Source organism: Lissotriton helveticus, chromosome 7, assembly GCF_964261635.1.
Source record: "Lissotriton helveticus chromosome 7, aLisHel1.1, whole genome shotgun sequence".
NCBI lineage: Eukaryota > Metazoa > Chordata > Amphibia > Caudata > Salamandridae > Lissotriton > Lissotriton helveticus.
Genome location: NC_136068.1, coordinates 1,052,422,646 through 1,052,443,144, shown reverse-complemented (window position 1 = coordinate 1,052,443,144; position 20,499 = coordinate 1,052,422,646). Strand labels below are relative to the sequence as shown.

The window sequence follows — 20,499 nt, the reverse complement described above, 5'->3', positions numbered from 1 at the left end:
TGCCTGTTTGTCCCTTCATCCTAGGGCTCATGGACTGGTAGTCCAGTCTGTGGTTCATTCCTCTCCTCCACCGTTGCTTCCTCCCCCAAGGGAGTCTAGGTGGTTGGAGTCGTGTGGCCGCTGTGTTTTTGCATCCACCAGCTCCGGCCTTCGATCCCTAAACACAATCTGCGTATTTGCTTGTGCTACTTCTGCCCTTTGGGACTCCGTTGAGCTACTCCTTCCCTCTTTGTCGGAGAGCCCTCGTGCTGACCTGCTCCAGCTTGTTCGGGATGGCCGTGACATGGTGCAGTTTACCATCCGGTCAGCCATGGACACCACTGACTCCGTAGGTCGAGCTATGGTCATCTCAGTTGCCCTGCTTTGCCATGAGCGACTCAGAGATTTGCCATTTGATGGGGCCCATTTGTTTGACGACCATGCCAATCGGCAGTCCAGCATCTCTTTTCAGGATTTCATTGACTTTCGGGGTTTTAGTTCCCTATGGTGGATCTGTGTTTTTGGGTGAAGGTGTTATCACAGTTTTTCTGTTTATGTCTCTGAGTCCAAGAGGTTCGTCCCAGAAAGATTGAATGGCTGTTCAGCCAGAGGTTTTTCCCCTTACTTTACTGCAGCTGGTCCAGCTGTTTATGTGTTTCTTTTGACCTCTTCCTATGAGGTTGTCTCAAGAGGTGTCCCTTGCTTTTATAGGGATGTGCCGTACCCTCTGAGTATGTTTTATGTAATTTGTAGCCATCTTCTCAGACTTGAAGAGGTAATGAATGCAGCTTCCTAGATCATAGCGAGTGATAAGGGGCCCAACAAACTCCTTCTAATGAGATTTAAATTATTTAATGTAAGAATCTGCTAAACATATCTAATTTAAGTTACCATTTCAAATACACATTGGAGCAAAACATTTTTTTTTATTAGGGTGCATGCCAAACAGCCACATCAAACTGGTTGCTCTGTGTCCCTACAGCTGCTCGGACAAGTTGCCTGACTACAAATACCTCTACATAAATGATCATGACTTCCTTCAAACTGCCCTGCCGTCCCCAAGGCTGACTTATACCTGCCCACCAAGCTTGCATTCTTCACATTCGCCACTGACCCACAGCTTTTCAGAATGCCATCATATTCTTAGCGCGTGCAGGGGCAGCCTCTCCCTTATTCACAGATGCCCCTCCTTTCCCAGTTGTCCACTTCATGCATAAACAACTTGCACCATCCTTTGTTAAATCATGCCATCCAATGCCCGTATATAGTAACACTTGCTTCCTTAATCCTGTTCTATTGCCTATCGCCTCAGCGCTTAGTTTGGAGAGGTAAGGTACATTGGAACACTGAAAACTGCTGTCACTAGATCAACACAATTTATTTCTAGATCATCTGCTTTTTAAAAAGGTCCATTGTCTGTCGATTTGGAACTGTCGGTCATAAACTGATTCTAAAGGAATTAAATTATAATGCCACGCCTTGTTTGTATTTTAAAGAATGCAGCATAACATGCTCCAGCTTGCCTTCCCTTTGTAGTTCGCTGCACCCTCCATTTTACATCCACTACATATACGTGTGATATAGCTAAAGCAACAAAAATCTTGGTTGACATTAATCACATTATTTTATATTAAACGCCATGCAGGTTACTCCCACTTAGGGGTTTGTAAAATAAATGTCTAAACTCTAGTAAAAGTTTATTGTAAAACATTGAGTAAGTCTTATGTGAATGCGTTTCAGACCTACATTTGTTTACAGTTTAACCATTAAGTGTTTGGTCAATGTAGGAAACAAATTTACTGCATGCTGTTTGGAGCTGTTCAACTCCTTGTTTCATCCTATTAGTTTATTGTAAGTTCTTGTCCATTTAATTGATCTACTTTGTTAAGTTTCACCTAAAACAGCGTGCAAGAGATATTGTGTACAAGGGGCTTGGAGCCCGCCCATTGCTTGCCATTTATTGATTTGACACATTTCCAAACCACACCACATAATTCAACACCAAACCACAAAATCCAACTGCACACCACATAATGAAACTACATTACATACTACTCCACAACTCAAAATACCATTCCACCTAATTTAACTCCATATCACACAATTCAACTCAACATAATTCCCGTACACTAAATACCACATAATTACTATCCTCATAATTCCACTGCACATCATGCCACAGAACAGCCAAACAATAATCCACTCAACACAATTCCACACCACACAGTTCCATAACTAATAATTCCAATTCACACAACATTATACCTCTATACACCGGATGAATACACTCCAAAACACATTGGTAAAAGACAATCAAATGCAAGACCTATTGCATTTCTAATGCTCGTTTGGTAAAGCAGTCACTATATATATTTAGACTACTGATTCAAAAAATGAACAAGTTAAAACATTTTAGTTAAATCATGACAATGAGATAATCCAACACAGATAGCGTTCCTGACTCTGGGTCCCCCGACACAGCTACCAAGCCAAGAAAGCATTTTTTGTAGGGTGTCACACCAGGGCCGGCCCTAGGCATGTGCAAAGTGTGCACCTGCACAGGGCCGCCAAACCCCAGGGGCCGCCACGACGAGGATCGGATCAGAAGGATCTGATAATCGAGGCAGTGGCGGCCCCCTGGCAGGATTTGGCGGCCTCCGGCTCCGACCCCGGCTAGCAATGGCAGCGTTGTTCACAATCTTGTTGTTAGTTTCACTTTACCCAGCGACGGGGTCCCAGGGCCGTCAATCTTAGCCCACTACCAATGACCGTATGACGTGACGGCCCTGGGACAGCCCCCGCGCGCGGTGCGCAGTGCGGAACTGCACACCTGCTGCCGCTCTGACGCGTCACGGTGGGTCACGCTCCCGCCAGGCCCAGGAGAGTGCGTGAGCGGTGGTGCCACTGACTGTGCGTCGTCATCGTGTCTGCAGTGTGACTGTGAGAATATTACGCAGCCACCGACGATCATCAGAGAAGAACACCTGTCCCGTGTCTGACTCCGAGTCTCCGGATTGCCAGGTATTGCCGGCAGTTCTGCAATGCGCTCATGACTGTGTACAGTACACTTACTGCAGTGCATCTTTACAATTACTTTGACTGAGGTCGGACATTGTCACCATCCCGCAGCACATGCCATCTTTACAGAGCGACATTGTCACTGCGGTGAAATCTGCACTTATTTGTAATGCAGATGCTGGCTAGATATCACAAAGTATTTTGCTTTCTTTCTTCCAAATCAGTGTTCACAGGCTATTTATTATTTTTCTGTCAATGTACCATGGTAATGATAAATAGGGAGCGCCGAAAGAAAAGTGTGACATCAAACGTCCTTCTGGAAGTAGTCAAAGACTTTTCAGACATTAAAAGGGACACACTTCTTATCATTACAATGACATTTAATTGTAAAGTAAACTGGCTGTTTGGCTAGGTTCCCTTCCTGACGACTGCCTGGCTTTAGTTAAATATATGGCAAACTGTCAAAATTAAGGGATGTTTGCGCCTTAATTTCTCTCTGACTGATTATTAGTATTTAGGTTTTCCGGATCTGGATTTACTTGATGTGAAAGATCTTGACCCACTTTTTGTTAACCAGAAAAATCATACAATGCATCACCCCCTCCCCCCCAAACACCCACACCCTTTCGTACCCCTTACCCTATGCACAGGTCACCCTATAAATGTTCAACCTACTTACAGCAGGTGGTAAATGTATGTGGCAAATCCACATGGAATATGTGGTTCCTTGTGATTTAATGGCTGGAAAAAACGACCTCACGCACTGAGGGGCATATCATCTAGAAACTGAGTTAAAATTATTGCCGCTTTAGCGGCAGAAAACTGTCTCTAAATCGGCAATGATGGGCTTGATAATACGCCCTTGAGAATTCCAATAGAAGCCCATGTTCACAGCAGAACATGGGCTTCTATTGGAATTCTCAAGGGCGTATTATCAAGCCTCTTATCTCCACTTTAGTTTTCTGAATTTGGAATGGCCTAATTGCGGGCCCTTTTGTTTAGATTTCTTTTTTGGGTGGACAGTGGTGCAACCTGGGGTTGGTGCATTAATCTGAGCAGGGGCAGAGACATGCTGTGGAAGCTGTACTGACCTTGGGTCAGTAAAACCCAGGGGATACTCCTGTTAGGCCACAGGTACTACTGCTAGTGTCACTGGGTAGTGGTAACTCAGTTTCATTGTTGAACATTAAAAGAAGGCGACTTCAGGCAGGATAGAATTGGTGCTCACTAGGCAGGTCTTACTTTCGTTCTTGTATCTAACTATGTTGGCAGCACAAACTTCATATCTACAGATGTTGGATTTGTCTTTGTGGATCCTGGCTTGTTTGGCTCATTTATTGTTAAAATTACTTTCACCTCATGAATTGTCCCTCTTGGACATAAAAGATTAACCATTGATGTTGGCAGCAAGGTAAGCAGAGCCGGCCCTAGGCTGGGGACTGCGTGGTAATGGCATTTTGTTTGCTTTGATACTTGCACAAGTGCCACCATTGCCTTTGCCTACGAACGTAACGTTTGTTCTTGTGCTCGTAATATTAAAACACCTTCCTGAGCTCTGCCCCGTCCGGACCCCCTCTTCCGGGGCCCCCACCTACGCTCCCTGCACAGGGCCACCATGAGCCTAGAGACGGCCCTGGTCACACCCCAAACAACCCCCTGATGCCTAAGACTTCGAGACCAAAATGCTCCTGTGCTTGCCAAACATCAGAATAGCCATTCCGTCAAGAGCAGGCAACTTAGATGGGCAAAAAGGTCATCATACAATCATTTGGAAAGGACTGACTAAACATTCACTCTAATTATATTTTACGTATTGGAAACAATAGATCTGCCTATAGACAGCTAAATCTGTCTCACGCCAAGACTTAAAAAGATAACAAAGCAATTATTTAACTTGCATTTTACTTTTATTGAGAAAGATTCAACAGGTATAGCAGAGGGGTGCTTACATATTTACAGCTTAGTTTAGTAATGGTGTGTACCATCTTTCTGTCACAAGGCGGGGTATGAGTCGATCACAAGTTAGTAACAGATAGTAAATATCATGATAAAAGAACCAGAATTGCTACAATTTAACAGTGTTTTCTCACAAACGTTTAATCCTGGTATCGTTCTCCACTTTGTTCTTCTCCCCAGGTTGATCTTGCTGCTCAGTACATAAAAACAGCTGTGAAGAACGTTGGGACTGTTTTTTTAATGACTGACTCTCAGGTCGCCGAAGAACAATTCCTGGTATTAATTAATGATCTCTTAGCCTCTGGTGAGATCCCTGGTCTATTCCAGGATGATGAAATTGAAAACATCATTACCTCTATGAGACCACAAGTAAAGTTTCTTGGATTACCAGACACACGAGAAATATGCTGGAAATTCTTCATTGATAAAGTTAGGAAAGAATTAAAGGTAGATTGTTCTTTCAAGTGTAACAGTCACAATTGTGTTTGCTCCTCTTATTTAGATCACATTTATATCGATAGATAACTGATGAGATTAGAATTGTAATGGGTATTTTTTCCGAATGACCGCCTAATGCACTCATCGGTCAGTGTTTTTTTAAATATACATTGTTCACTGTTTATTTTCATATTCACTGTGCTTTATATGATAATTAATAAGGTCATCGGAAAGTTGTGTCTTGTAACCAACTCCTTTCCCTTAGACCTTTCATTTTTTGAAGATCCATAATCAAAACAAGCATTGGCATTGCCAATAGGACTCGCCTTTGGGACCTCATAAGTGCTTAGCCAGAGCTATTGGCTTTGGCAATGTTTTTAAAGTATGTGGTAGAACAGCGAACTGTACTGAATAGTTATTAAGTTACTCACAGGAGGCCTGCGACTGAGCCCACTGAAATACTGTGGCACTGCTGTTATCTGGTCTGATCACACCCATAGAGCAGTGCAGATAGCAGCAGGGACTTACAGGCACATGCATCAAAGGATTTTGCGATCGCAAACGGTGCGAATCGCAAAAATCGGCCGTTTGCGATCGCAAAATACTCTTTTGGAATGCATGAAGGGTCAAGGCCCTCGCAATTTAAGAATTCGCAAATATTTGCGAACTGCCCGGAATGGAGGTCGCGCTTTTTCTTTCTTGGCACCATCTTTCTGGAATAAAATGCCTCTTAGTCTGCGCACAACCTCTGAAAACACTAGGTTCCGAAAGAAGCTTAAGACCTGGCTTTTCTGTTAATTTCAGCTGTTTACCTTTTTTTGTCAGAACTGTCTGCATGCGCCATGAGACTCTTTGGACGTGATATGTGCTCAATACAAATATTCTGACTTGACTTGATTTGCAAATTCTCAAATTGCGATTGCATTTAAGGAATCGCATTTTGCGATTCCTTAAATGCAATTCATGAAACATTAAAAAATTGCGATTTCGCAATTAAGGGGAGCAAATTACCAGGGGGTTGAACCTCATGGTAATTTGCGAAAACTTTGAAAAATGCACTTTTGTGCATTTTTTCAAAGTTTCATGTTGTGCACACACATGCCCTAAGGCCATGTGTGTGCACAACATATGTGCACAGATTGATTTCAGGGGTGCAACGGGGTGTCCTCTGGACACCCCTGCAGCCTTGAAATCGCATTTTCAATTTGCGATTCGCTAATTGCAAATCGAAAATTGAGAATGTCTTCCCACAATAGGAATGAATGGGGATGTATTCCTTAATTGCGACTCTCAAATTGTGAGTCGCAATCAAGGAATAATAAGAAATCGCAATTTTGTTAGCAATTTCTTGATGCATTGCATTTTGCAATTCCTTAATTGCGATTCCTTATTTTTCGCAATTAAGGAATCGCAAAATGCAATATTGATGCATGTGCCTGATAGTTCTGACAAGACTGTTATTCTTTTAGAGACAGAATATAACACAATGGTGGTTAGCGCTTTCTGTAAGGACCCTAACCAAGTTTTGGGGTAACAACAGTTTAATACTTAAATAAAAACATTTAGACAAAAAGAAAATACCACACAAGGAGTAGATAGATTTGGCCACTCTACTGTACTGTCTGCCTATTCATTGAGAACACAACTGATAATGGTATTCTTTCCAAAAATATTAAATAAACAACCCAAACATGCACGACCCAGGCGTCCTGCAATTGGCCCAAAAGGTCACCAAAACAAACGCACGCTGAAATAAGAATGTGCAATGTTCTTACAATTTTCTTAACCCGTGCACAGACTTGAGAGCGTTGTCCACCAATCTCTGTGAAATACGTATACAAAAAAACTCTCATCTGCTATTTCACTGCCAAACCCAAAACAAAAATACAGCCAAACCCAAATATAATTTTGATGAATTGCCGAGTAGGGCGTCACAAGTAAGCTAAGCAGTGCAGTCAGTGCGCCACTGAGGTATGACAGTTTTGTCCTTGTCGACTCGTTTTTCTGCTAAACGGATGAATGTTTTGCTCTTTTGAATATATTCAAATCCTTCCCACCTAGTGCAGCACTCTCAACAGTGCATAAGCAGAGTTTACACTCACACCTCCCCCGCACAAAGGGCCATCAGCTAGATTCATCAAGCTTAATTGCGCTCGCAAAGGGCCAGATTCTGAGAATCTGGCCCTTTGCGAGTGCAATTTTTGCATTTGGGATTCATCATCCCAAATGCAAAATTCGCTAATAAAGAATTCGCACATTTGCGAGGAATTGCATTTAAGGAATCTCTATTTGAGATTCCTTAAATGCAATTCATGAACCATTTTGAAATTGCGAAATCGCAATTTAGGACCGCTATTTACCACGAAGTCAAACCTCGTGGTAAATAGCTGAAACTTAGAAAAATGCATTTAAATGCATTTTTCTAAGTTGCATGTTACACACACACATGTCCTTTGGACATGTGTGTGCACAACATCAGTGTAAATTCACATTTCAGGGGTGCTACAGGGTGTCCTTTGGACACCACTGCACCCTTGAAATCGCATCCTTATTTGCGATTAGCAAATTGCTAATCGCAAATAAGGAATAACTCCCCATTCATTCCTATGGGCCTTTAGGCCTTTAGGCCCATAGGAATGAATGGGGAGTTATTCCTTATTTGCGATTAGCAATTTGCTAATCGCAAATAAGGAATGTGTAGGAATCGCAATTTATTTAGCAATTCCTACATGAATCCCGTTTTGCAAGTCCTTAATAGCGATTCCTTATGAATCGCTATTAAAGACTCGCAAAACGGCCCTTTCATGAATCTAGCTGATAATGTGTCAAGCAAATTCGCATTCGCACACCCCGAAATTCGCAGAATTTCAGCATTTGCGAATGCGAATTTGCAAAATGGTATGGGCCATATGTATGAACCAGCCGCGGTGCGTCCATTGGGGCGTAGGGGCGTAGCCCCACCAGCCACCATGGACACGCATCGCGGCGTATATCTTCTAATTATAAAAGCCGCCGGCGAGAATTGCGCAGGGGGGTGGCCTGCTGCAGCTTGAGTGACAGTCCACACTCAGGCTGCAGCAGACCCGACCGTAGTGCGCAGTGACAGTCCCGCTGGGGAACTTACAGTGCGCATGCTTGGGAAAGTGGGCAACTTTCTCAAGCATGCGCACTGTAAGTTCCCCAGCGGGACCCAGGGGTGCTTGTTTGCTGCCACAGCCCGGGTTTCCAAAGGGCAACAGGGCGAGCAGCAAATGTGACCCCCTAGCCAATCCTGGCGCTGCATGCAGCGCCAGGATTGGCTGGTCCATTGCTCAGCATCCATCATTGGATGCCGCGCGTGGGGGTGGGATATCCTGATCCTGTCAAGGAAGGAAGATAATCGCGTGAATGGCCTCTTCAAAAATATTTGTTTACGTGCGACTTTGTATGTATTACTATGCCAGTGAGGATGAATCTATTAAATATGCAAGTGCTAGAGAGGAGAACGGCTGTTACCGGCAAGCCACTTATTCTGCACCGGAGCACAGTGGAATGCCAGGCAGCGGGTCCGAGCGCCACTCAAAAGCGTGAAATAAATAACTACCTGCGCGCGGGCCCGCTCCGTTCCATGTTATCGCCTCATAGATGTAAGCGCTAGCTCTTCCGGCTCCCAAAATAGAAGCCACTGTCCCAACCCTGAGTCGGAAAAAAAAACAGAACACACACAGGTAATAATTAAAAAGAAATGTCTACCGACTCGGCCGGCTCTCCGGAAGGGGTAAGATGGCTGCACCTGCCCCCAAGGGCCCGCCAGTCCGGAGCAACGCGTGCAGGGCCGCTGGAATCCTCTGCTCAGGTTACGGCGAGGAGGATAAATATAGCGCCTGCTCTGACCTCACTGGGCCATCGCGCGCAGCAGCATTCCGACAGTAGTGGGGTTTTGGAGCGTAGACCAAGCAGTCCTCCAAATCACGGCTTCCAAGGCAAACAATTGAATCCCAGAGATAACAGAAAGACTGTGCAAAGGAAACTTCATGCAGAAATCCACAGCTCGCCTAGTGACAAAATGAACACAGATCAGGTAAAGATACGGTGCAGTAATGGATACTGGCGTCATTATAATAGATGTGTTATATCGATTGTTTCGTCGACTGCTGTAGTGTGTTTTTATGGGAGAGTGTCATGCAAAAACCTAATTTAAAACCATGAAATCGAAACCGGGTCCGAGGACTTTATTAGTATATTGCCTGGTTTAATCAAACCAAAATGCATTTCCCCTTCCTAAATAATTTCAGGGATATTTGGGCGAGTTGTGTAATGCTCAGTTACTTATCAATAATCTTCACTACCCTTAGTCCACTCGCCACAGTCATTAGACCCTACCCTCCCTCCTATTAGCCCTTTAACGTCTATAACATATACATTATATTCGCGGCTGTGGCTTGAGGGTCAAACAGGGGGGGGTCAGAGGGCAACAATCATGCCCCTTGATGTGTGGTGTTATCTTTCAACCACAGTTGTGCTTAGCTTAAAGATCACTGGCCCCTGCTACTTCAGCCACAATGTGCAGCACTGCTTCTGCAAAGCAACAACAGGCAGAGTAAAGTTCCTTACCAGGAGTGACCCGGCATAACATTTACAAATTTAGGCTGCTGTGATTTGGGGGTTCACCATATGATTTGGCTCCACTGACCCTGCTGCTCTCCTGCTGCGGAACACAAGTATAAGATCTTGTGATAAAGATTTGTGAGAAGTCTGATGCAGGTGTTAATCTGCACAGTCACTCACCATTTCAATCATCCACTCACCTCATTCATCCACCCAGTTACTGATTCATCAACCCATGTATCAACCCTTCCATTTATCCACTCAGGCATCTACTAAGCCACCCATCAGCCCATTCACCCATCCTTCGATCCACTAATCCACCTATCTGCTTATTCGCCTATCGAATCACTCACTCATGTACCCACTCATCCATCTACGCATAAACCCATTCACAAAACCAATATAATCACCCATCCACTGAAATGCATTTACTCGCAATTTCACCCATCAACCCCCCCCCCCGATCCGCCTCTCCCCCGCCGATGTGGAGTGTGTGCTAATGTCACACTGGAATAGGATGGGCGCAGACAGCCTGATAAGTGAATCAATACCAGCACGTATGAGTTTCACTTTGAGGTGCTCCGCATAAAAGAGCAAAGGGTCACTCAGTGCCACTGAATGGTTGTTATAACGTTAGCAGATTGGAGACTAGAGGTGTGCAGAAATGTTTTCTGGTAACAGTTATGTGATGAAGTGGATTGGTAAGGAATACGGCAATACTGTGTGAATGGATTACACCTAATATTTTTTGTAGCTTTAAAAAAAAGATCTAAAGCTTGTGGAGAGCTGGCAGGGGTGGTGTCTTAAGTGAGAAGTATGAGCTGCACCAGACCAGGAGTGCTAGGGAGTGCAGAGTGACTAGGGACTGCTAGGGAGGGCAAGGGAGTGCAGAGTGCAAGGGAGTGCAGAGTGCAAGGGAGTGCAGAGTGCTAGGGAGTGTGAGGGAGTGCAGAGTGACTAGGGAGTGCAGAGTCACTAGGGAGTGCAGAGTGACTAGGGAGTGCTAGGGAGTGCAGAGTGCTAGGGAGTGCAAAGTGATAGGGAGTGCAGAGTGACTAGGGGGGGCTAGGGAGTGCAGAGTGCTAGGGAGTGCAGAGTGACTAGGGAGTGCTATGGAGTGCTAGGGACTGCAGAGTGACTGCAGAGATTAAGCTAATGACAATGCCATTTATTTATCTGTTTTCAAAACCAACACATAAATACAAATTTTGTCATTTACAATGCCAATAGCTCTAACTTTTCCAAAGGCGAAACCATTGCATTGTAAATGCTTGTTTCAAGCTGCTTACAATGCCTTGCTTGTTGAGAATGTTACATCAAAAAGTCTAACATATTTTGTAATTCAAAGTTGACAATGTGGTAGTGGTTCAATGACATTTGTTGCTGCAGCATGGACGGCAGGGTGGAAGAAAGGGCAAGGCATGTAGGGTTCCAAGGGGTTGAGATGAATAAGCAAGTTGCCGCTTATGTGTTGTGCTCATTCACCCTATTTATCCAAGACTCTTTATAAGACACATTCACGTAAAGTGAAGTTTATTTAGGCATTAATGGTAATGTAACAAAACTGGTGCTCATGTAAAGCGCTCTGATACCCGATGTCTCGGGTCTATTTCGCTATATAAAACAAAAAATAGAAAAATCAGTTGTTGGCCTATATATGGAGGTGCGTTGGCAGTCTGGCAGAGCTAGCCTATGTTTGTGGTCCCAGTAGTGAACAGGGCAGCAGGCGGCAGCGCAGAAGGTTAATGTGCCTGCTGCAAAGAACATGTACCTGATGCAGATCACAACATGCATATGATGTAAATAGGTCAGTGAGTCACTGCTTTTGTCAGAGAGATCCTTTTGTTCCTTGCAGTTTGTAAGTTTTCAAATTTGCTTGAAAATGCACGATTTTTCTTCTCTTTTTTCAAAACCCCCTTATGGGTTTCGGGCTCGCTCACTCGCTATGGTGCAGTATGCAAATCAGTTTACGCCTCACCACATTTGGCCCCTGAACAGTCACCTGTCTCCGAAAAAGTACCACCTTAAATACCACGGCAGGGCAAAGGGCTGATAATTGACTTGAACAAATACATGATTCTTGCACAAAAAACACATTATTTCAGTTCAGTAAATATGTTGTGGTGTTGAAATGTACTGTCAATGGTCAGTGTTGTAATTAATCTTGTGTGGATATCTAGAGAAATGTCTTGGGATACTGGATGCACCTCAAAAGGCCCAGGGATACCATGGGGGTATCAAGGATTGCCTAACAGTCACAATGCGACTAAGTGAGGGATAAGGTCTGGGGTGGATTTTGCAGTAAAGTGAGACGGTTTCTAAGTGATGTTTGTGTGTGTTTTAGTTTTGGCTAGTATTTTTCTTTACCTGTTAGCATTTTCTGTGTTTTTCCCTGCCACCCACCTAGGCCCAGTTTTAAAATAGATGTCCAAGGTCTCCAATGCCGTAACAGATCACTACATACCTTTTGGTAAATTGTCAACTAGGGTTCTCACTAAATTTTGCATTTCAGATCACCTGTTCCACTTTGAGAACAGTTAGGAGAACAAAAACAGGAACATTCTCCTTGCATTTGATTTTAGAAGGTGTAGACAAATACAGAGGGCTACCTTGGGCTTGGGCAAAAGTACTGGCAGAAAGTGGATATTTTTCCAGATTTAAGATCCCGGGCTAAGCTTCTAAATGCTATCAAAATCACACAGAGGTCTGGTAGCCTGAAAATGAGGGTAGTGGTAAGTGCATGTTTTTGGTATTGATACATTGGACAGGGCAACATTTCTCATTTCATGTGACTAACAAACACAAATATGTTAATACTTTATTATTTCCATTATTTACTGTAAACGTTGTAAAGGTAAGGCGTGGTTCCCAATGCTTTGTGAAGGCTGTTTCCCAACTGCTGTGCAACTTCTTCTACTCTTAGAGCTGAGATTTCCATGAAAGTCTTATAGTCTGAATTCAGCACCTGAGCATAATAGGACGGAATGTATAAAGCTCTGTGGTTATACTGAATAAGCAGCTACCTATGTTATGCCATCTATTAATGTAATAACTGCACTTTCACAATTGCTTTATTAACCTTTCTGCTTTCTCAAATTTGCTTGAAAATGCACGATTTTTCTTCCTTTTTTTCAAAATTTTCTTGGGGGGGTTATCCCCCCAACCCCCCTTTTGGGGTTCGGGCACGCTCGCTACGGTGCAGTATTCAAATCACTTTGCGCTCACCACTTTCAAATGTCACCCACCGCCCCTGGTATGAACGCATTTTGCAAATTCGCATTCGCAAACGCTGAAATTCTGCGAATTTCGACGTTTGCGAATGCGAATTTGCTTGATAAAACGAGTCGACAAGGACAAAACTGTCATACTATATGCAAGAGGAAAAAAATACACTTTAAAGTAGCCACATTACACACAGTACGTCTTTAGGGAGTTTTTCACCTTCATTCCCACGGGAGGGAAGCCAGCCAAATCAAGTTGACACGCTGGACTCAGAACGAGTGTGCCCCCCCAAACCCAGGGCCCCTGCCAAATTATAAGACTTCAAAACAAGGCAGGGCTCGAGCGCCCTCTTTTCTCTTCTGCCGTGATTGTGGTGCGCTTGTGCAGGGGCGGAAAAAAACGTATGCCCTGGAAACCCAAGACGGGTCTAATACCTACCCCCCTGAGTGCGTCCTGCTACCCCCGTCTCCGTACCTGGCTAGCGCCGGCTCCTCCATCCTGTGACTCTAGGACGCTTGACTTTCTTTCTCCAGTGAACTGGGGCTGCTGCCCGGCGGACCCCAGCGGCCTGGGAGACAAGAGGCCAGGATCCTGCAGGGGCATGGCTGGAGGAAAGGGAGAAGGCTATTCCTGCCGCTGTGTCCCGAGTGAGCACTATGCACAGCTGGATAGAGAGGGGACTAGAGACTGGGGTCCTCCCTGCACCTGGAGGCTACAGCCCCCCAATTCAGAATCTGCGCTGTTCACCGGAAGGTGATACTCTGTGAATCCGATGCCCTCAGCCAGGCACAGATGAGTGCAGATGCTAGGAGTCCGGTGGCGAGCAGCGGCCAAGCTGAGTGCAGAGTGACGCCTGTGAAGCAAGCAGTGGAAGCGGCGTGCCAGAGCTGAAAAGGGGCAGTGCCATAGTCCCATTATGGCACCACACCCCACCCACACCACAACAGAGTATGCATGCATAAATAAATATACAACACAACTTTTGTTTGGGAAGACTATTGCTGCAGGTTTATTCCATATAAAAGTGTGCAATATGGTGGATTGTCTTACGGGCGATCCAAGGGCAGGCAGCTGTACCAACCTATGCTGACCTGCCCACCTGATGAGCCAAGCACTGTGGAGAAATCAATCAGCGCTACCCTTATGGGGGAGATCCCCTTACTGGATCACGTGACACATTGGTCCCTTACTACTCACGCCCCTTTCAGGGCAGAGCGTACCAAGGCAAGCCCCCGGATTTTCAGGCCCACAACCGCCTGAAGGACTAATGGGGCGCCGACGTAATTACTCTAGGACTCTCCCCTGAGGCTTCTAGGATTTGGCTCTGGCACCCCTATTGTGCTCTTGTAGAGGTACCCTTCTGTACCCATATGCTTCCAGATCGCCCTTTTACTCCGCCTGCAACGAGAAAGAAAACATTACAACGTTCTATGTACTTCACCTGCCAAACCCACGCTGGGTAAGCGGTAGGGTGGGAGACAGCGTGTCCGGCACGAAGAGGACCCCAAGATGGCCGGGAGAAGGCATAAATACCTCCTCTGTGTGCTGGAAGTGACGCGTCTGGTATGGGGACTCCTCCTGGAGTCCCGCATTATAGTGGAGAAGTGCCCAAATGGCACTAAGGTGGCTGCACGTTTAGGGTGGCCCCCTGAGGGGTCCGCGGGCAGTCGCATAGTCCCATTATGCCACCACCCCGCCCACACCACAACAGAGTATGCATGCATAAATAAATACACAACACAACTTTTGTTTGGGAAAAATATTGCTGCAGGTTTATTCCATACAAAAGTATGCAATACGGTGGGTTATCTTATGGGCGATCCAAGGACAGGCAGCTGTACCAACCTACGCTGCCATGCCCGTCTGATGAGCCAAGCACTGTGGAGAAACCAATCAGTGCTACCCTTATGTAGGTGATTCCCTTACTGGATCATGTGACACATTGGTCCCGTATTACTTACGCCCTTTTCAGGGCGGAGCGTAGCAAGGCAAGCCCCCGGTTGTTCAGGCCCACAACCGCCCGAAGGAATAACAGGGCGCTGACGTAATTCTCCAGGACTCTCCCCTAAGGCTCCTGGGATTTGGCTTCAGCACCCCTATTGTGCTCTTGCAGAGGTACCCTACTGTACCCATATGCTTCCAGATCGTCCTGTAACTCCGCCACAGCTCTGGAGGCAGCCACCTTCACCTAAAGAGCCCCCCACCAAAAAAGTTCCTTTCTCACTGCAACCTGCAATTTCCCGGGCCTTCTTCCTGTCGATTAGGAACAGATCCAAGCCCACTTGTGCCAAGTACACCCCAACTTTGTCAAAATAACCTTTGGTGTTCGCCCGGCATAGCTTATGCCTGATGAAGCCAAAGCCCCTTGCTCTGTGAACTTGCTCATGGAGCGGTTTATCCTTCTCTGGGAATGTACCAGTGCCTTGCATGACCTGCAAGGATGTGATGGTCTCCTAGGAGGGAGCTCTCCTCTTAAACATCGCTATATTCCTTCAAGCTGATGTGGCTCCCGCCTCCTGCAACCTGTAGTTGCAGTCCTTCTAGCATTTTGTGCTTCCGAACACCTGTTTACCCAATTTATGGAACAGCAGGACACTTGCTTAGAAGACCGCTTCCACAACCAGCCTATATACTCTGGCTATGCTGACGGGCATTTTGTGCATCACTGAAGCGATCCGTAACCCGCCCTGGGAGCAGAGTGCACCCACTTTTGTTGAAGTTGACCAGAAATGTGCACAGCCCTTTGTGATTAATAAACCCTGGCGAACAAGATTGTTCGCATAGCGTACGCAATTGCAGTCACAGCAAACAATTGTAGTAACAACTTACGCCACCCACCAGGCTTGCTTAACTAAAGCTTGCTCACAGATACACACATACCTGCTAACCAACTGTGACCCTTGATGCTCAACCTAGTACTGGGTTATTCCAGGGAATATTTCCTCCCACAAGATAGTACTGGGCCGAGGTGCAGTGTGTGCTCTAAAATTGTCAGCGATGGTGCTCCAAACACATTTCCAGCCGCTCTTGGAGTCACGGCACACATTCTGGCTTAACCAACTGGCACATGCCACCTAGCTAACTTGACGCTGCAAAGTTTTTTATCTTAACACCACCTTCTTGCGGTTACCTGTGCATATCGTCTATAGGTTTTGCCCCCACTCTGTTTATGCAGATACCTGCAATGTACCCTTCTGCCCCTGTATGGGCAGGAAAATACCCGTAACATTGCGAAACCCACTGCACCCTCATTCTCGAGCAGTTCGGTGGAGGAGAGAGGTCCTTAGAATTGGTTCTGCTATCTTGAATGGCCTCCTCGCCCACAAGCACCCTTGTCTGACAGCACAGTATCTGCTGTGTTGCCCGTGCAATGACCGCACCTTGGCGCAGGACGTCCCGTTCTATACCTCTGCTAACAGACTACCTTCAGTGAAGCTGGAGTGAACGGTTGTATGTTGTGCATCTGACCATAAGAACCTTGGTTTGCTTTGTGAGGGAACATTTTGTTGCATCTGTCACACTCGAAATAGTGACAATGTGCAGTTCTTTTGTATTCTACACTGCAGAGTGTGCCTGGACGATCCTAGACACCCCCTGTGTGCCAACCCGCTTTGACCTAAGATGCAATGCACTACCCCCGGTACACTTGGTTATCCCGGACTTAAATGCCCTCCACTAAAATCCATGTGTAAAGGTAGCTGGTCCCTGATAGTCTATGTGTTATGCCATACTCCTTTTCATTCCTTTTTTAAAGCAGGTAACCCGCTCACACATGAGATCCGTTAGTAGCAAGTACATGGAATTAAAATGTCCCTAACAACTGCACAGAGGGCCAGTAAAACTCACTGCTATTGGTGTCTGACTGATCATCCCTTGGAGGCCGTAGCAATACTGTCCGGCCTGTAAGTACACCCACTGTATAGTTGTAATTTAGTACTCATGACGCTGACAACGCGGGTGCCGAATACGGGGCTGTTTGTATGCGGCCCAGGAAACTAAGCAATGGCTTGGTGTGGATGGGTTGTTAACAATGCCTGACAATGAGTGTAATACCTTTGACAAACTTCTCCTGACTGTCATCTATGTCATTCTTAAACATATTTACTGGTTTTGCCACATGGCACCCTTCTGATTGGTGATACGGAACCTCCTACCAAGCATAAGCTGACAGTCTCACGTTGCCGTCACACCACCTGTGTATCTGGAATCACCCTCCTGTGTCACCTAACCTTGTTTCTAGAGTGCACTAAATCTGCGCCGTTGACCAGACAATTTCACAGACCTCTTTGGTTGCTAGACCCTGGTAAACACATTAATGGTGTCGAATCTGGTTTGAAAAATATATGCATTGTGCCCTCTAATGGAGACAACTCACCCCATCGTGGAACAACAGCTACCCAGGTGCCTACACAAGTCACCCAACAGACAAGTTGGCCCTGACTACCTTGTGTTCTGGCACCAGATTTGGAAAGAGCCTTGCCTTCACTTGCTGCCCCTCTGGGAAACACAATGCCTGTGCCCTGGCCGAGCTCGGAGATGCCCTCGTGTAGCATCAAACCCCATGTCAAATAAGAGTGCCAACCCCAACTAATTTAACCTACACCGTGACCATGTGTGGAGACTAGCTTTCCCTAAACTTCTGCTGTTGTAACCTACGGTCACTCCACCTGTTCAGTTCAATGTAGTCATTTATGGCACTAACAACCACTAAGGCCTAATACTGGGCTGTGTAAATGCGGCCCAGAGTGACCTTAGACAATCGGCTTGGTGTGGATGGATGCTAACATTACCTGGCTGAAGTGCAATCCCTTTTGACAATCACTCCTGACTAGATGTGCCAATATAGGTAGAAGAAAGTTATCTAGCCCGCCTTTTATTTCTGTCCCAGTTATCTGAGTAAATTATTTAAAGATGCCTGCAAACGCTCTGCTTAGAGTAGCCCGCTAGGCAATGGCTTCCAATAAAAGACGGTGCCAACAGACCTCCAAGCATTTAAGGCGGTACCTCAGAGTAGGGCTCTATTCTAACAGATGCCACTTGCATCAGATACCGCATCTGGCTGTAAGCCGCTCAGTGCTACTGATGCCTCTGCACTTCCTGACATACAGCCAGCTCACCCTAATACAATCCGCTCGTAGCTGGGACTCAACCGTTCGGTGAAAGCGCAAGACATCCTAGCCTGACCTTAGCTCTTCAACAGACTCCCACACAAGAGCCCTCCACAAACCTTGTGGCCTAAAACTTTCCCCCTGTGGGGTTGTTGCAAATGGACTACAAACAAATCCTAGGCATTCTCTACCAATGTTGTAAATGGAGTTTCTGGTAGGCTAGGGTAGGCACCTGAGCCTGGCCGAACCCACCTCTCTAGTCAGGAGAAGGGAGTACACACTTAAGCTGACACCAGCCCACCCCCTAGGTGGCTAGGCAGAGATTTTGGCTTAGCCCAGAGGCAGTTTAACTGTAAAGTGCCAACCGCATTCCCACAGTGGCACACTAGGTACACTAGAGAGACTCCATATTAGGTTATTTTAATTACCCTGGATTACATAACTCACTAGGTCAATCGGGCCACAGTCCTACAGCTCCAGTTAGCACAACCCTGTAGTTGCTGGTAGGAACTGTACTTAACATAACACCTTACGCATCCACTCAATCAGCAGTGTACCCTACTAACTCTTGTAACAGGGCGCATATTATAAGTACCTCATGCCCAACTGAGGCATCACATATCCCATAGTGCTGTGCACAATTGGCTTCACGCTGGGACTAGGGTGCAGCTTCTTCCCCCTCAGGCTGCCTCGCCCTCCATAACCGCACAAAACTGCATTCCGCGGCCATGACAACGCAATTGGGGGGGCCGAGATCGCATCCCAAAACGCTGGCTAGATCACCCCTTACTCTCACTCCAACTAGGGAGAAACTGACCACAACAGGGGCCGGATACTGGGCTGGGCATCTGCTGGATGACCTTCCAATCGGCTTGGTGTGGATGGGTTTTAACCTTTCCTGCCTGTAGTGCAAAATTCTTTTACCATCACTCCTGACATGATGTGCCAATGCAGATAGAAGCCAGAGTTATCAAGCCAGCCTTACTTTTTTTCCCAGTATAAATTGACATGTGTGACTGCCACCGCAATCTCTCATCACCTACTTTGTGTGATCTTGACCCACTTTAGTGTGGGCAGAGCCCCGATGTATACTTGTCTTCATGGTCGCTAATGCACAAGTGAAATCCACTTCCCATCAAGGTGGGTCGCCCTGTACCTACTGAGGGTGCAGGGGGCTAGTTGCTCTCTTGAGGCCCCAATGCCACTGTGCTTGCGGCGCTAATGAAAACTTGTTTTGGCTGTGTCAAATTGGTTGCCTGTGCCACCCATCAGGCCCAGGAAAATCGTGTTGAACTCCTGCTTCCCACATTGCAGAGGGGCCCCACTCTATGGAAGGTAGTGCCGTATAGAATTACCCACATCACAATGCACTGAGTGCTCCATCCACTATGTCTATTATTAAACAATTAGTGCCAACTGCAGTGTACCGTTATTTCCAATTAAGTAGGCGCCTAATCTGCCACTGCTTGGAGTTTTACTTAGACTATATAACTGAGTGCTCCTCTATTCCTTTCCTGTTTTCTCACTTTGGCCTCTTGAGGTAGCACCATTGTATCAAACTTTACTTACTATTAGCCAACATTGTAGCCAACATGGCATCCTTTGACAGCATCACACACATCACCGAAAATAGAGCCAACACTCTAGCATATACAGCAGAAGAAGCTACAGATATATATGCTTTGATCAATGAAATCAATTTAGTAGATACTAAAGGGGGTTCTACTATCCAACGTCTTAAACAACTAGAATACTTAACAAGGAGGCAACTTAACCAACGACTGCACGCCTCAACGCTTGTTCAATACCACCGAGCAAAAAGAATACCGAGGGGACTAAGGATAGCTTTGAGACCTATGCTATTTAGATTCCATCTAAACCCACAATTTATGGATAAATGGTTCTCCATTGTGAATAAATGCTCGCTAGATCTTATTCTTCTAATTATAGAAGAATTATCACGTACTATCAAGGATTTGGATGAAGAAATCTTCAATTTAAAAAGAGATTTATCATCAGTAATTGACCCGACTATCTGGGAAACCACTTTGGAAGAACTGAATGCAAAACTAGACCGTTATAACCGTGAACTGCAAGAAGGGAAGATAAGGAAGTATCGTCGTGATACTATAGACGATAAATTAAACGAAGTCTATACGTGGGCAGAGATATATGCCAAGAGACGTTTCAT

General features: G+C 45.7%; 1 protein-coding gene across 4 annotated transcripts in view; it reads left to right on the top strand.

Annotated features, from left to right (window-relative positions):
• The window catches only part of DNAH17 (dynein axonemal heavy chain 17), a 12,633,448-nt gene that overhangs the window by 8,444,288 nt on the left and 4,168,661 nt on the right, over window positions 1–20,499 (top strand). For all 4 annotated transcript variants that reach the window (XM_078653923.1, XM_078653924.1, XM_078653922.1 and 1 more), the window contains one exon: window positions 5,134–5,400. In XM_078653923.1, the coding sequence (XP_078510049.1) occupies window positions 5,134–5,400 (267 nt within the window). The remainder of the gene's footprint in view (window positions 1–5,133; window positions 5,401–20,499) is intronic.